The 16,738-nt window shown below is 55.9% G+C and overlaps 2 protein-coding genes, 1 long non-coding RNA gene and 1 pseudogene across 10 annotated transcripts in view; 3 read left to right on the forward strand and 1 right to left on the reverse strand.

The window, feature by feature from the left end:
* Positions 1-4,853, forward strand: part of SLC6A17 (solute carrier family 6 member 17) — a 51,846-nt gene extending 46,993 nt beyond the window's left edge. For all 3 annotated transcript variants that reach the window (XM_050745818.1, XM_050745837.1, XM_050745827.1), the window contains exons 11-12: positions 141-303; positions 790-4,853. In XM_050745818.1, the coding sequence (XP_050601775.1) occupies positions 141-303; positions 790-1,158 (532 nt within the window). In that variant the 3' untranslated portion in view covers positions 1,159-4,853. The remainder of the gene's footprint in view (positions 1-140; positions 304-789) is intronic.
* On the forward strand, positions 2,394-4,853 carry LOC126930048 (uncharacterized; annotated as a pseudogene). The gene has a single exon (XR_007717440.1). The product of XR_007717440.1 is annotated as an uncharacterized LOC126930048 (transcript).
* A 1,787-nt stretch (positions 4,854-6,640) lies between these two features.
* LOC126930289 (uncharacterized) lies at positions 6,641-16,240 on the reverse strand. Its single transcript, XR_007717554.1, has 3 exons — positions 16,158-16,240; positions 13,041-13,101; positions 6,641-7,545 (listed from the first exon to the last, which is right to left on the reverse strand). It is a non-coding gene; the product is annotated as an uncharacterized LOC126930289 (long non-coding RNA).
* Positions 14,196-16,738, forward strand: part of KCNC4 (potassium voltage-gated channel subfamily C member 4) — a 69,724-nt gene continuing 67,181 nt past the window's right edge. For 3 of the 5 annotated variants that reach the window (XM_050745878.1, XM_050745895.1, XM_050745871.1), the window contains exon 1: positions 14,196-16,057. In XM_050745878.1, the coding sequence (XP_050601835.1) occupies positions 15,389-16,057 (669 nt within the window). In that variant the 5' untranslated portion in view covers positions 14,196-15,388. The remainder of the gene's footprint in view (positions 16,058-16,738) is intronic. The other 2 variants (XM_050745884.1, XM_050745904.1) reach the window with 1 other exon arrangement.

The raw sequence follows: 16,738 nt of genomic DNA on the forward strand, positions 1-16,738 counted from the left end.
TGAGCACTGAATGTGAAGAATAGAAGAGCCCAGGAGGGAGGGACTGGGGAACGAGGACTTTCTGGAGGAGATGGTGAAGGGGGAAGAGGGAGGTGTGACTGAGGGATGCCAACTGCTGGACCCTCTGCTATGCCTGGCAGGTTCATGCAGGAGCTGACGGAGATGCTGGGCTTCCGCCCCTACCGCTTCTATTTCTACATGTGGAAGTTCGTGTCTCCACTATGCATGGCTATACTCACCACAGCCAGTGTCATCCAGCTGGGGGTCACGCCCCCGGGCTACAGCGCCTGGATCAAGGAGGAGGTAAGGGTTGGGGCCCCAAACCCCAGGGACATTTGCATCTTCTCAGGCCTTTAATGCAACCACAGATAGGGATACACCTTTCTAGGGCAGGTGCTATGTGCCAGGCCCTGCCAGGTGCCTCACACCTAAACCACAATCCTACAACAGCCCAAAGACAGAGGTGGCATCATCCCTGTAGCACAAATGGGGACACTGAGGCTTAGAAAGATTAATGCACTTATCCAGTCTTTCTAACCCATATTCTCTCTCCATGCCTGTGGAGTGGAATTAGTTCATTTTATAATAGTAGAAATCACCCTAGACCCTTTCACCAAGGTGACCAGGTAAACCCCTGTCAACCCCCATCCTTGGCTGTGCCTGGCCAGGATGGTGGGAGGGGAGAGGAGTGGAAGGCCATGGGTGAGGGCAGGAGAGCAGTCTTGGAGGGTTTGGGAGGGGAGGGCTGTCACAGTGCCGGCAGCAGCCCTTAAGGCAGCCCACCCGCAGGCGGCCGAGCGCTACCTGTATTTCCCCAACTGGGCCATGGCGCTCCTGATCACCCTCATCGTCGTGGCGACGCTGCCCATCCCTGTGGTGTTCGTCCTGCGGCACTTCCACCTGCTCTCTGACGGCTCCAACACCCTCTCCGTGTCCTACAAGAAGGGCCGCATGATGAAGGACATCTCCAACCTGGAGGAGAACGATGAGACCCGCTTCATCCTCAGCAAGGTGCCCAGTGAGGCACCTTCCCCCATGCCCACTCACCGTTCCTATCTGGGGCCTGGCAGCACATCGCCCCTGGAAACCGGTGGTAACCCCAATGGACGCTATGGGAGCGGCTACCTCCTGGCCAGCACCCCTGAGTCGGAGCTGTGACCACTGCCCCAGCCCTGCCCGCCTCTCCCCCCACACTCAACCTGCCCACTCGTCCAGGCCTGGCCTCTTCCTCGAGGTGGCCACCAGGCCCAGGCCAGGCCCTTTGCCCAAGAAGAGAGGGTCTGCCCTGCCTCACTCCCCTCTTCAGTCCCAGAAGACTCTGCTCCCTAGCCCTGAGCAGGAGGCTGGGAGCAGCTCTGTTTCCCAATTCAGGACCCCACTCATCTAGCCCTCCAAGAGCCTCCACCAGATTGCAGCCATGTAATTGGAACAACCCATCACTCCGGCTTCCCAGTCCCTGGGAGATTCCAAGTGGCCACTGCAGGAGTCACTCACCTCCCTCTCTTCCTGTAACTTGCCACCTGCAGTTCTTAGGGCTCGGGGGTGCCCTGAGCCACCAGATGGTGGTGGTGAGAGGCCTTGGGGCCGGGGAAGGAGAGTGGACTTTAGCTCACTCTGCCATGAGAGCAGGACACCATCCTGCCCAGCCCAGACGGAGTTGCTCCTAGTCTAAGAGGCTACCTGCTTGAAGGCAGAAGGGCTCAGGGCTCAGAACTGGGAGGGCGTAGGCAGAAGCCCCAAGTTCTATTGTCAGAGGTGGGTGCTGCCCTCGGCTTGAGCATGAGCCTTGGTAGCAGAAGGTGAGGAACATCCTCTGCCCTGGTCCCTGGGTGGAATCTTCCCATGTCCTTGGCCCTGGCTGGGGTGGGTGGTGTGTGCTCCTGCGTCTTGTCTGGGAGTGCAGTGACTGGGACCAGAACCTCCCCCACCTCAATTAGGGCCTAGCCATCTCCCTGTCCCCAGCACCCCTCCCCAGCCCAAAGTGGTGGCCTCTGCCTCTCTCCTGGAGACAGAAGGAAACGGTGCAAGGAGAGGTTTCCAGAGCACACATTGTTGGTTCCCAGCACAAATTAGATGGTTTGGAGCACAATTGTGAAACACACTTCCCGCCCTCCTCACCTGGGGTCCAATGTTCTGTCTAGTGGCAGCTTTTCCCCTGGAACAGGGGTCCCCGGAGTTCAGGGGCTTATCACTCCTGGGGAAAGACAGATAATTTCACTGCCCCTTTGAGCCGCCACTCACTCTCCTTATTACACAAGCACAGCCACCCAGTGTGCACATCATGTACAGACACTTTGGAAACCTTTCCCAAGCCTTCCTGGCCCATAGTGGCCAGTACCACAGGCAGTGCTGTGGACAGTAGAGGCTGCCAAAGACAAGGGCTGGTCTTCAGAATGGAGGCCAGCCTGTGCAGAAGGCTGCAGCTGACAACAGCGACCCCACCCTCCATTACCTTCAGGGCCTCCTCTGGAAGAGAACCCATTCTCAGAGTGCAGCCAGGGAGGAACCTGACCCAAGAGTTAATGTCTGCAGAGGGATGGATGGATGGATGGATGGATGGATGGATGGATGGATGGATGGACGGATGGATTGGGGGGTGGGGTTGGATGGATGGGTGGATGGATGGATGGATGGATGGATGGATGGGGTAGGGGAAGGAAGGAAAGGAGGGATAAAGGAGGGAATACTGGCTCCATCTTTCGGAGAGCTCTGGTGGGCAGGGCAGAAACAGGCCACAGTGCTCAACCCAGACACCCTCACAAAGGGTCACAAGTCACTCTTGTAGCTCAGATTGCTCTTAGGACCTGGAGGGACAGACCAGAATCAGGGTGCCCTCCTTCACCCCCGAGTTCCTTACTGTCCCCCCAAGCCTGGGAGTGGTCTGTCCCCCAGCCCTGCCATCTCCCTTACACATCCCTCTTCCACACCTTCCCCTTTCTAGCCCCCTCTGCCCTACCTGTCTTTCCTGAGTGTTTGAGGGGAGAGAGAGACCCACCTCTCAAAGAGATGAGCTTTTGGGGCACAACATCCCACCATAGGCCCCCTCACCTGACCACACCTCCTACCTGGCCCCTTGCCAAATCCCAAGCAGAATTAGCAACAGGAAAAGCAAAGCCCCAGGAGAGACACTCTACTATATATACTCTTCTATATATTCTGTTTCTATTGTATATTCACTCTGTACATGTGGGTGTAAATGCTGTTAAATGACAAACCCAATATACTGTGGCTGGTGGACTATTTTCATCCTCAGTGCTGTACAGATCTATTTTCATTGTATATTTGATATATTTTTAATTTTGTAGCGTGTGGCTGGGCCAGGCCCCAGCGGGAGGGGCTGAGCTGGGGCTGTATGCTTGCTAGGTGTGGGCGCGCTAGTGCTCCCTGTAGCTTTTGCTGTGTCTTCGCTGTGTGTTAGACGTAGGGCCCAGAGCTCAGGGTGTGTGTGTGCGTGCGTGTGTGTGTGGTGTGCACATACGTGAGTGTGGGTGTGTGTAGCGTGCTGATCTGTGACTCCCAGTGTTCACCACCTTCCTGAAGACCATGCTCCCTCCCCCTGCCTCCTCCTCCTCTATCTATCGGGAGCCTCAGGGCCGGCAGGGTGCCTCGGGAGCCCCCTGCTATGGGGAAAGGCATGTGTTTCTTGCTGGTGACTCATTGCCTTCACACCACTGGGTTTGCCAGAAACAGGGAAGGAGGGCGTTAGGGGAAAAAAAAAATCCTCAAATGTATTTACCAGTCAGCTTCTTGCTGTTCCCAGTAGAATCGCTAGCTTTTCTCCAGAGGAAAAGTACTAGGATTCTTAAGATGGCGAGACCCCAAGAGGGATCTCACAGCACTGCTGCATTTGCCCTTGATGCAGTCCTGACAGTGTTTGGAAAGGGCCGCCTGCCCCCTCCCCACTGTACTTCTGACGCCTTTGGAGTCAAAGGCAGGTGGGGTCACCTGATGAGCTAAGATCCAGCCCCAGAATCCTGGAGGAGCAGGAGAGGACCAGGTCCCCAAGTCCTTTCACAGGGTCCCCACCCCCACTGGCTTTGGTGCTGTCCAAACAGTGCCCACCAGAAGACAGAGGGAACTCCAGGGCAGGGATGTGCCTGAAAGAGTCAACAGTCTCCTGATCCCTTACCTGTGCCTGCCCTCCAGCCCCATCACCAGCTTCTTGCTCAGGGAGCCTTCTGCCCTCCTCACTGAGGCAGCATGAAGCCCGAGGCCCAGATGGGGGCTGAACAGGTAGGGCACATCGGTGAATGCCAGTGAGGTCGGCTTCTGCCCTCCAGCAATACATGTGCAGGGGCTGCTGCTTTCCCAGTGCCAGGAGAACCCCCGCTCTGAGTCAGCCTGTGTGGGTCATGGGACTGGGATGCAGGAGCCATGGTCCCAGGCACTGCACAGGTCTACGGTATTACCAGGCGGAAGGGCTGCTTTCCTGCCCTTCCTCACCCCAACTTCCCCATCCCACTCCCCCAGAGTACTCCCCACTGTGAAAAGAGCTGGAAACTGAACCAGTTAGAATGAACCTGGCTCCCTGAGCACCCCTGTATCCTTCAAATAGGCCCTGAGATGTGAGGTCTGCTGCTTCACTGGGGCCTGATGACTTCGGCTGGGGGAGGGGGCCTAGGGCCCCTTCTCATTGAAAGCTCTGCTTTGTACAGACCCAAGCACAGACACCAGGCTGTCACTTTGGGTTCTGGCATAAGTTCAGAACAATTCAAGTCCCTGTGTCCCATGGCTGGTCAGAGCCCTGGGTCAAAACCACTCAGCCCAGGGGAGGGGATGAGGCATTGTCACCCTAGACCCCTCTTCCTCTCTCCCCCACCATGGTGTGCAATAAAGTGTCTGTTCTTACCAAACCCTTCTTGCCTTTCTCACCTGCTCTTGCAATGAGGGAGAGGGATGGGTGGCCAAGGATCCTGTGGGAAGCTTTGGGGGGAAAAGCTTGGACTGGGATGGGTGGACAGGACTGCTGGGGGGGTTGTGGGTGCTGGCTGGCTGAGGAGCAGCACGGGAAGTGTGGGCAGGTTCACCTCTCTATTTTCCTAGGAACTGTCATAGGTATTAATAATGCATACACTTCATCCTGGCTAACACGGTGAAACCCCGTCTCTACTAAAAAACACAAAAAAGTAGCCAGGCAAGGTGGCGGGCGCCTGTAGTCCCAGCTACTTGGGAGGCTGAGGCGGGAGAATGGCGTCAACCCGGGAGGCGGAGCCTGCAGTGAGCTGAGATCCGGCCACTGCACTCCAGCCTGGCAGAGCGAGACTCTGTCTCAAAAAAAAAAAAAAAAAAAAAAAAAAAAAATAATAATAATAATAATGCATACACTTGCAGAGGGCCCTACTGGGGTCCAGCGATTCCACGTATCTAATTTCCTGTCATCTTTGCAACCATTTCCTGAGGGAGATCCTTTGCTGTCTAGATTTTTCCAGGTGAAACTGCATCTGAAATGAGGATGGTATTCAGTGGTCTTTTTTTAAGGACCTTTTTTTTTTTTTTTTGAGACGGAGTCTCGCTCTGTCACCCAGGCTGGAGTGCAGTGGCCGGATCTCAGCTCACTGCAAGCTCCGCCTCCCGGGTTTACGCCCTTCTCCTGCCTCAGCCTCCTGAGTAGCTGGGACTACAGGCGCCCACCGCCTCGCTTGGCTAGTTTTTTGTATTTTTTTTAGTAGAGACGGGGTTTCACCATGTTAGCCAGGATGGTCTCGATCTACTGACCTCGTGATCCGCCCGTCTCGGCCTCCCAAAGTGCTGGGATTACAGGCTTGAGCCACCGCGCCCGGCCTTTTAAGGACCTTTAACCACCTTAAGGTAGTTAAAGTTTTCTCTGTAGGGAAAACTCCTGTCCCGCCTGACTGCCAGGAAAAGCCATACTTGTCAGCCTGGCAAGGGCAGGGTGTGTGGAGGCCCACCCCAGGGAAGGACAAGGGTGGGAAGGTGCCAGTGTTCAGAGGTCTGAAAGCAAGGACTAGGAGGCAGGGGACTCCTGGGTGCTGCGGGGTGGACTCCCCTGGAACAGGCATAAAGTTCTGCCCCTCTCTTCGATAGCTATCCCTTTTGCAAACTTCAGTAGAAGGTAAAGATGAACTAGGGGATCTGACATCACCCCGTTCTAACATTCCAGCCCCAAGTATTCACTTATTAAACACCCACTGAATACTCAGCACTGTGAAGAACGGAATGTGCTGGGGCCTGGGGAAGCTCTTCTTCCTGCCTCACCCTCTAGGAGCACCGACGTTGAAAGAGGCAAGAAGTCAGACTCCTGGAGGAGGCCTCACCCCCACCCCACCCAGCTCCAGGCTGGAATGATGCTGCTTGCACTCACACACACACATACACACACACAGCCAAGGACCCTGACGAAACCTGTCATTTTCTTCTCTTGCCATAGAAAGTGTTCTTCCAGGAATAGCCACCAGATGGCAGGAAAAACGTTTCTTTCTTTCTTTTTTTAAAAAAATTATTATTATTATACTTTAAGTTCTAGGGTACATGTGCATAATGTGCAGGTTTGTTACATATGTATACTTGTGCCATGTTGGTGTGCTGCACCCATCAACTCGTCAGCACCCATCAACTCGTCATTTACATCAGGTATAACTCCCAATGCCATCCCTCCCCCCTCCCTGCTCCCCATGATAGGCCCCGGTGTGTAATGTCCCCCTTCCCGAGTCCAAGTGATCTCATTGTTCAGTTCCCACCTATGAGTGAGAACATGCGGTGTTTGGTTTTCTGTTCTTGCAATAGTTTGCTGAGAATGATGGTTTCCAGCTGCATCCACGTCCCTACAAAGGACACAAACTCATCCTTTTTTATGGCTGCATAGTATTCCATGGTGTATATGTGCCACATTTTTTTTAATCCAGTCTGTCACTGATGGACATTTGGGTTGATTCCAAGTCTTTGCTATTGTGAATAGTGCCGCAGTAAACATACGTGTGCATGTGTCTTTATAGCAGCATGATTTATAATCCTTTGGGTATATACCCAGTAATGGGATGGCTGGGTCATATGGTACTTCTAGTTCTAGATCCTTGAGGAATCGCCATACTGTTAGGAAAACCTTTCTCGCCAGATCATAGCCTGCTTGCCTTCCTTTCCTCTCCATCATTTATTCCTTTGTGGGTCAGTTTATTTGTTGAACAAACATTTATTACGTACTCACCCTGGACAGGCTCCATGCCAGCTATAGATGAATAAAGATAAAATCAGCCCCTGCTGTCCTGAGTTTGGCAGAGGGAGGGGCCCTGCCCTATGACTCCACATCTCCCCATGTATCTTTCAAACCGGGAAATGGCCTGGTGCTAGAAAAGTCATTTCTTGTAAAGTATCAGTCTTTTGGTTGAAGATAATGTTTTTGGTTGAGATGTGAGCCCTTCTGCCAGGAGGGGCACACAGACCCGCCAAGATGCAGCATAACAAGGGATTTGGTTCGAAGGAGCTCTAGAGTCATACTTCTCAAGTTCAAGTTCAAATGCCACCCAGCTTCCTGCTTCCTGGGAGGCCTTGAGCAAGTCACGTAATCCCTCTGAGCTTAAATGTCCTAGTCTGTAAAACAGAGATAATAGATTCAGTGAGATAACACATGTTGGTCCAGTTATCTATTGCTGTATTCCAAGTTACCCCAAATCTGAGTGGCTTAAAACAACCATTCTATCATGCAGTTTTGTGAGTAAGGAATTCAGGCAGGACTTGTCTGAGCAACTCTTTTGGTGGCAACCGAGGTCACTCAGTGATATTCAACTAGCAGCGAACTAGTCTGAAGGGTCCAAGGCAGCTGCCTTCACATTCACTCAAATGCCTGGCACTCCAGTGAATGGCTGGAAGACTGGGTTCAGCTGGGCCTGCCGGCCGGAGTGAACAGCTACCACTGCCTCTCCAGCATGGCTACTCGGCCAGACTTCTGACTGAGGGGCTCAGGGTGCCCAGAGAGACCATCTCAAGAGACAGGAGGTGGAAGCTGCTAGGTTTTTAAGGCCTGGGCCTGGAAAATGGCGCAGTACCTCCACCATCTTCTGTGGGTCACAATATCTGCCCAAATAAAGGGGAGGGCACACAGAAGCCCCCACTTGTTGATGGGGGAGTGGGGAAAATCTGGCTGCCCATGTTATGGGCCGATTCTAGAGTGTTAGGGATCTTTGTCATCAGTCACCAGCACCTGGGCGGAACTTCCTCCTGAGGGGCTATCAGCTTAGAGACACAGAACTGGACACACAACAGGTCATTTCTGGTGGGGAGGTGAGTGGCTAAGTTTGGGCCCTGGGTGGAGGGAGCAGTCAGGGAGGAGGATGAGAAGGGCATGCGGGAGGACACGTGAGGCCACTGCTTCTGCCTCAGGTTTGCCCCAGGGCAGGTGGCATGAGTGGTTTGAATCATGGGTCTGTCACCAACCATACCACCTTGGGGAAGCCACTTAAACCCTGGAACCTCCATTTTCTGATCTGTAAAAGGAGGACGACAATAAAATATCTTCCTTAGAGATGGTATGAGGGAAAAATGAACTTCATCAGTAACATCTACTGGAATACAGTATCGACTTCTTTCTATATGGGGATACAATAGGTGCTCATTAAATATTTCCTCCTTCTTGCCATCCTGGGCAAGGCCATGGGGCCTGCTTCATTCTGGGGCCCCATCACCCATGCAATGAGCCATCTCCTAAAGCTATTCACAAAGGACAGTTTCAGCCTAAAATCCAGAGAAGCCAAGGAAGGAGGGGAGGAAAGGAACTCTCTCCAGGAAAGGGAGTATCAGAGTGTGGGGGTCTCACTGATCCTGTACATTATCGTGTTCACCCCAGCAGTCACCACCAGACAGCTCCAGTCATAGGGACTTGGGCCAAGGCTAAAGTATTCCACAGACCACAAGGCTATGGTGGGGTTTTGTTTTTGTTTTCTTTGTTGTTGTTGTTTTAACAAAGAAAAGGCCCCAAATTCTTTTTAATACTTCTCCCATCAAAAGTGGAGTCTATCCTCCTCCTCTTGAATCTGGGTGAGCAAATGCCTCCTCTGACCAACATGGTATAGCAGAAATGATGCTATATGACTTCCAAGGCTAGATTCAGAAAGGCCGTTCCACTTCCACCTGGTGTTGTAGGGCTACTGGTTCTAGAGGCAGCCAGCTGCCATGTAAGACGGCCAACCGCCCTGAGACTGCCATGGTAGGGAAGCGATATGTTTGCAGATGCTTAAGTTGACAGCTTCAGCTGAGCTTCGAGCCAACAGCCAGTGTCAACTGCCAGCCACATGAACACATCATACTGAACGTTTAGCCCAGCTGAGCTTCAGATGTTTGCAGCCCGCTGTCATCTGATTGTAGCTGCACGAGACCCTAATCAAGAACTGTTCAATTGAGCCCTTCCTAATTTCCTGACCCATAAAATAATGAGCAAAATAAAATGACTGTTGGGTTTATACCACTACATACTGGGGGTAATTTGTTTCATAACCATAGTAACCAGAACATGAACCTTACGGATTATCTGGCCAAACCTCCTTGTATAACAATGGGGAAAACTGAGGCCCAAAGAGGAAAAGACCAGATTTCCCACAACCAAGCAAGAGGAAGACTGGGGGCCAATGCCTGGGTTTCTTGACTCCCAATCTAGTGCATTCTCTGCCACACAGCAAGGAACCGACAGGGAGGACTCCTCCCCCGCCACCCCCCGCCTCATTAATTCCATGCATCAAGCAAGCATGAATCAGGTATTCTGAGTGCCTGGGATTGTGCTGAGCACTGGGAATATACAAAGGACTAGGCAAGAGTCTCTGGCTCGCAGAGGCAGTCACAACCTGACTTGGGTGTCTCCCCTCCTGGCACACTCACTGGTGCCAGGCACGCTGCTGCATTCTTTACTTACATCATCTTAGGTAGGAAGAAACCTGTGAGATGGGAGACTATGCCTGTCGTTCAACCACAAACCCTTACAAAGATGGATCCATGCCAGGCACAGTGCTGGCTGCGGAGCATAAAGACTCAGTGGGGATCTGCTCTCTGTCCCTGGGTCTGAGCTGCCTGGGTTCTGGGTCCCTCCATTCTGCCCAGGGCTGACCCAAGCAGGGAAGAATCCCTGGACTTCAGGGGCACCCAAAAGGAACCTGAGTTTGGCCTGCCTCGCCAGACAGCTGCTTCCCCTTTCCCCAGGACATTGCTGGAGGGAACCGGCCCATCAGGACTAATTAACTACTCTAATGGAATGAACCAGTTTTTCCTGGAACTTAGCCCAGGTGGGAGGAATCTGTACTTTTATAGATGGAGAAATGCTAAGTGTCAAGGGGTCTTGCCTGCCGGACCCTGGGCTAGCGTGTGTGTGGTGGGCGGCCGGCGGGGACGGGGGGTACTCTCTGGATGCAGGCTGAGTTCCCAGCCTAGGAGCCTTAAACAAGGAGGCCTCTAGGGTCCACTCAGCTGGTGGCCCCCACGTCGTTCTCTGTCCTTGGCCCAATCCCAGCCCTAGCTCAGTCTCTCAGAGTTCGCTGCTGCTGCTTAGGCCTGACATCCCTAAGTGGGGGGAATGTGTCCATGAGCTAACACTCAGGTCCCCTCCAACCCTATGACTCCATGTCCATAGTGTATGAGGCCCCGAGCCCTGCCCAGGCCTGAGCTTCTGGTCTCTTCGCTTTAAGAGCAGGGCCCTCAAAGGTTGCCTTTGAGCCCCAGATACAACTTCACTGGGATTATATTATCCCAGCAACCCAACCCTGCTTTCAGTCCTGAGGCAGAGCCCTTCTACTGATCTTCACAAGACCTGAATCACTGGGGCTAGATTCTCCCCAGAGCCCCCTCCGACCTACAACCCCTCCCCCCGCCGGAAGGCTCTCACTTTTGATTTGGAGCCTGCAAGTCTCTGCAGACTGCTTGGGGTGGGGGGAGGCAGGATGACATGAGCTGAGACGCAGACAGGAGGCTGCCAGCCTGCTCTTGCCTTCCCTTCTCTTGTTCCCCCCTGAACGGTGAGGCCCTATCACCCTCCAATGACTCTGATAAAGCAATTCAATTTTCCAGGCTGGGAGAGAGCAAGGCGTGCTGGGAAAGGATGCTGGCTCCTTGGCCTGGACCTGAAGGAGGAGGGTCAGTCCCTGGCAGGAGCTAGAATATCAAAAAGGGAAAGTGTGAGCACCACTGGATAGGACCTTGCCTTGGCCTACAGACCCTCACCACAAATGGGTTTCAAAGAAGGAAGATGGAGAGGAGATTGGATGGCTCCAGTAATTCTAAAGAGGCTGAGCCCATACAAAGCTCCCAGTGTGGAAAGGGGAAGGGTAAATGGCTTTGATTTCAGGCTCTCAGCTTCCTATGGACAGGGTCAGCCTCAGCATTCAGAGGGTGAGGACCTTATTATGGTGGGGGGGGGGGTGGGCCTGGAAAGGGTGCAGGTGCTTGACAGCCTCCATCGGTGCCCCTTTAGAATCTCCCATGGCTCTCTCTTCCTATTCTTTCGCCACACCCTCACCCCTGATGAGGGAAATCCGCTGTGGCTGACACTGTGAACTGGCTCTCAGACAGGTGCTCTTCCCTGACAGCCTGAAGAAACCAGGACACTCAGGAGAGGACAGAAGAGAAAAGGTGAAACTGAGGGAAAGAAGCTTGGGGAACTAGGAATTTCCAATAGTGGTTGCTTTGTGGTCTTGCTTAAGCCTGTCAGGCATCAAGGTTCTTGGAGGAATGAAGAAGGGAGGGGGTAGGCAGAGTCCCAGTGGCAGAGTTAGGCTAGAAGAGGTACCTGAGGTCCTGGAATCAACAGGAAGCCCAGAATCAGCTGCCACCCCATCTGCCCACATCACAGCCCCCAGAGATCAGGGCAAGGTCTGGAGCCAGGACATCCTAGCACCACCAGGGGGCAGCACCCTCACATCCATAGGTTGTATCACAGTAGCCTGGGCAGGGGGCTCTCCTATCCTTCTCCAGCTGGGCTCTGCGTTTTGAGGGAACACGAAGACCTCACACAAAGAACCGATGGGAACAAGTCCCATAGTGCTAACTGCAGCATAGCGACTCGCAAAGAGAGGCACAGGTAACAGGTGAGCCCAGAGCTCTAGAATGAATCTCCAGTAAGGGTGAGGCATTCTCTAGAGGCCTTGGGACTGAGCCTGAGCTCCCCTCTCCGGAGCTGGTCAGTGCACAGAGCCAGGAGACCTGGTCCCACGCACCTTTACCCAGCTGCCTCTCTCAGGCTGGGCCCTCTGTTTTTGTCAGCTCTTCCTAGGTTCCCATGCCCATGTCCCAGCTTTCTGATCTCCCTCCCTCCCCTCCTGGCCTCCTTTTTCCCTGGAAACTTTCTCCCTCTACCCATCTCCCCAGGTGCTCATCACCATCCACGAGCACTGCAGAGTGGAAGCACCTGTTGGGCAGATTTACTAGGGCGAGTGGCTGTTTTATTCACTGATGTATTTCCAGTGCCCGGAACTGCTTCTGGCATATCGTAGGTATTCTATAAGTATTCACTGAGTGAATAAGTCAATCGGGGTGGGATACTATGGATTTTTTCCCCTTACCCACTACACTCCCTTTCTTCCAATGACGGAGCTCAGTCATCCTGATTGACAGAAAGCAGGGGAGAGACCCCAAGGGACTTTGCCAGGACACAGACCAGATAGGACTTGAAAGGTATTCATTACATTAATATTCTGTGGTTCTTTCTTCCTCACTCCAGCTTCTGGCGTGTCCCGGGTCTTCTCTTCCCAGTTACTCTTGGGATATTTCTTTTCACTGCAGCAAATTCAAAGCCAGCTAAACTCTGAAATACGAACATCAGTTTCGAGGAGCAGGGACTGGGCACAAAGGGGGTGCCAGAAAATGTGTGTTTCTGATTAACACACCACCCCTGTGTATCAGTACTGATCATCAAAGATCATTGCCATTTTGGTTTTCTGGCCTCATTAATAACGAGACTTGCTTGTAAAACTCCCTTGCATTGGCACTGGGCTTTTAACCTTTCCTGAGACACACACAGGCCCTTGTCTTGTTATTCCCAGTTGAGCTAGGTACTGCCTGATCTGGAAATGGGAAGGTGCACAGCTGTCCAGGGTAGGTGTGTCATTTACCTTTCATTTCTGCCTCAAGATCTCCTTACATCATCCAGACAGGCATGGAAGCTGCCTGAAGCTGTAAAAAAATAAAAAAAAAAACCATTGGGGATTAATATGAAGATGTAAAATAGGTTCTGGACTTAACAAAAACAAATGAATCTGGAAATTGCTCTTGGGATAGGGCCAGTAAAGTCCTGTTGGTGCCTATGTTTTGGGTATGGCAGCTTCTCAATCACTTAGCAAACAGGTTCTCAGAGGCAGGAACTGTGGGAGCTATCAAGATGGAAAAAGCACAATGCCGCCTGCAGGAGCTCAGGGTTAGGGAGGGGAGAGGAGGCATATACACAGGCAAAGTCAAATTTTAATGGGTGGAATAAGAGTAGAAGCAGGAGGGGGTCATGAGGCAGGACACAGGCACTTCCTATGTGGACCCCAGAGCAATGACGAGCAAAGGCTTTAACTAATGACTTTTCAGGGCTACCCACCCACCCACCCCACATCCATAACACGTTTCGCGATGAACAGAGCCAGAGCTACGGTTTCCTTCCAACTGGCACAAGAGGCGTTTCTCTGCCCAAGGCCACCCGTCCCCCATTCCATCGCGGGGGCTTTGGTGGCTGGGACAGAGGCGAAGAGCATCAAGACCATGGGCGTCTTGGGCTCCGCTGGGCCTCCGAGGCGCAGGATGCGGGGCGGGGTGCTCAGAAGGCCCCAACACGGTGCCTGGTAAAGGAGAGGACAGCCTGATCCTCGCGACAGCGTCTCTACCTCTTTCTTCCTTGGCCTTCCATCAGCCGCAGTGAAACGGCAACAGTTCGACCAGCTTGGCGGGGAGGGGGCGACGGAGCCGGGCGGAGGTTAGAGGTCAGGGGTCGAGAGCGCTTCGGTGTCTGCGGGCTGCAGTGGGAGGAGCTGCGGGCCCGGGGGAGGCGGGGAGCAAGGCCGAGGGGGGCGGGAGGGGCTGCCGGCGGAGGCGCGCAGGGGCGGCGCGCTGGGCTGGGCACTGGCGGCGAGGAGGTGACGCGCTTGGTTTGGGCTCGGCTCCGGGGAGGAAGACTGCGCTCGGTCGCCGGGGCCTGCAGCTAGCCGGTTCGGCCCCGCGCCGCGCCCCGCCCACCCCGCCCGCGAAGGGCGCGCCTGGGCGAGGCGGGGCCCCGGAGAAAAGGCGCCACTGGAGCGTGGCGGCCGCTGCCAGCGCCGGAGGGAGACCAAGAGCCCCTAGGGCCCCAGCCCACCAGCGCCGAGACGCCCCCTCCCCTATGCCACCTCGCGCCCGCCCCCTGCCGCGCACGAGCCAAGGCCGGCGCCCCGCCCGGAGATGGGCAGACGCGTAGATGGCGTGGCTCCCAGCGCCGCCAGATCGCAGGAACCCGGCGCCGGGGCGTTGCGCTGAGGCTCCCTCTCCGCGCGGCGCGGGAAGCCTGCAGGTGTCCTTGGCAGCTCGGCCGCCGCCCCGGGTACTCCTTCGTCAGTGCCCAGAGCCCCGCTCCCCAGAGCGGCCCCGCCCCCCAGGCGCCGCGCAGCGCAGGACGCCCCGTCTGAGGCCCCCCCGCCCCAGCTCGGCCCCCGCAGCGCTGCGCCGGGTCCGGCTCAGCTCCCAGCCGCGGACGCAGGACCCGGAGCTCGCTCCTGCGGGCGCGCTTGTTTTCCAGCTGCCGCCTCGCCCTGCGCAGCCCCCGCCCGCCTGGCCGCCGCGCTCTGCTCTGCCCCGCCTGCCTTCCTCGCCCGGCGCTGGATTTATGAATGGGGGGAAGAGGCTACATGCCGCCGCCGCCGCCTCGTGTTGACCGCAAGCAGCCCGGGCCCACGGAGCTCCGGCTGCCGTGAGAGTGTCAGCACGGCCCCGGCAGCCACTCGGAGGACTTGTTGCTGCTGCGCTGCCGCCGCTGCGGGGAAGCCGGCTGCTCCGGGGCTTGGTGCGGTCTGGGAGCCGGAGGGTGGCCCGTGTGAGTGTGAGCGCAAGCGCCCCGGACCTTCGCGGTGCGCCTGAACTGTGCGCTTCCTTGTCTTTGGTCGGGGTGACGGCGGGGGCGTGTCCCCGGCCCAGAGCGTCTGTCTGTCCCGTCCTAGCGGGGGACCGCGTGTGTGCTTGCTTCTACTTCCCCGCGTCCTCCCTCTCTCCGCCTACCTCTCTCCGGAGCTTCCTGCCCTAACCCCAACCACCTGTGCACCAGAGAAATCCAACTCCTCCCGCTCCGCGTCCTAGGGGGGATAGGCAGGGGCAGGGCCACGCCGCAGAGGGGGCCGCCGCCGCCTCCTGCCTCTTCTTCGTCTCCTCCCCCTCCCCCGTCTGACGCTGCCTCCTCGGGAAGGGTGTTTGGAGGGCAGCGGCCGCCCCAAGCCGGAGCCCCGCAGCGCTTCTTATGATCAGCTCGGTGTGTGTCTCCTCCTACCGCGGGCGCAAGTCGGGGAACAAGCCTCCGTCCAAAACATGTCTGAAGGAGGAGATGGCCAAGGGCGAGGCGTCGGAGAAGATCATCATCAACGTGGGCGGCACGCGACATGAGACCTACCGCAGCACCCTGCGCACCCTACCGGGAACCCGCCTCGCCTGGCTGGCCGACCCCGACGGCGGGGGCCGGCCCGAGACCGATGGCGGCGGTGCGGGCGGCAGCGGCGGCGGGGGCTGCGAGTTCTTCTTCGACAGGCACCCGGGCGTCTTCGCCTACGTGCTCAACTACTACCGCACCGGCAAGCTGCACTGCCCCGCCGACGTGTGCGGGCCGCTCTTCGAAGAGGAGCTCACCTTCTGGGGCATCGACGAGACCGACGTGGAACCCTGCTGCTGGATGACCTACCGGCAGCACCGCGACGCCGAGGAGGCGCTCGACATCTTCGAGAGTCCGGACGGAGGCGGCAGCGGCGCGGGGCCCAGCGACGAGGCCGGCGACGATGAACGGGAGCTGGCCCTGCAGCGATTGGGCCCCCACGAGGGAGGCGCGGGCCACGGCGCCGGGTCTGGGGGCTGCCGCGGCTGGCAGCCCCGCATGTGGGCGCTCTTCGAGGATCCCTACTCCTCCCGGGCGGCTAGGGTGAGTGGCAGGAGCCCATGTCTCCCCATCTTGGGTCTGCAAGGGGCCGTGGTGGGTGGCGTGTAGGGGCTGGGAGGAGCAGGGACCGAGCCTGACTTACCTTACCACCGCAGATTGTTCCCGCCTTCCTCTCAACCCCCCTCCGAGGCCTGCAGGGGAATTACACACTCCCACCCTCTCCCCTGCACGCTCCATCAGGAGATTGCACACACTTGACTTACTACTTGGACCCAGTCCCAGCTGCCTGCTTTGCCGCATCCCCTCCAGTGAGTGGGGTGCCCAGCTCAGCTCCTCCACCACCTTCTTTGGTCTGCACAGGCCGCCTTATCTTCAGCTGCCCTCCACTCCGCACAGGACTACGGTCCTGGAGAGCTGAAATTTGGCCTTTTGCTGGGGGCAGGCAAGGTTGAGAGGAAGGAAACTAGGGTGGGTTTTGTTAGATGCTTCCATGCGATGCCACCTCATTTACATCCTCCCAGCAGCTCAGTGTGCCCACAACTATGCACTTGGAGAGAGGAGGATATAGGCTTCAGCATCTTCAGCTCAGAAGAGGCAAAGCTGAGACCACAATCCGGCCTCCTTTCCAGGTTTAGGAGAGGCCTTCTTTCTCCCAGGGAGAATGCCATGCCCCCCAGGCTTCCTGCACACCTGGGATGTCCTGGCCTCAGCTGGGGTGAGAAG

This window comes from Macaca thibetana, chromosome 1, assembly GCF_024542745.1.
Source record: "Macaca thibetana thibetana isolate TM-01 chromosome 1, ASM2454274v1, whole genome shotgun sequence".
In the NCBI taxonomy this organism is placed as follows: domain Eukaryota; kingdom Metazoa; phylum Chordata; class Mammalia; order Primates; family Cercopithecidae; genus Macaca; species Macaca thibetana.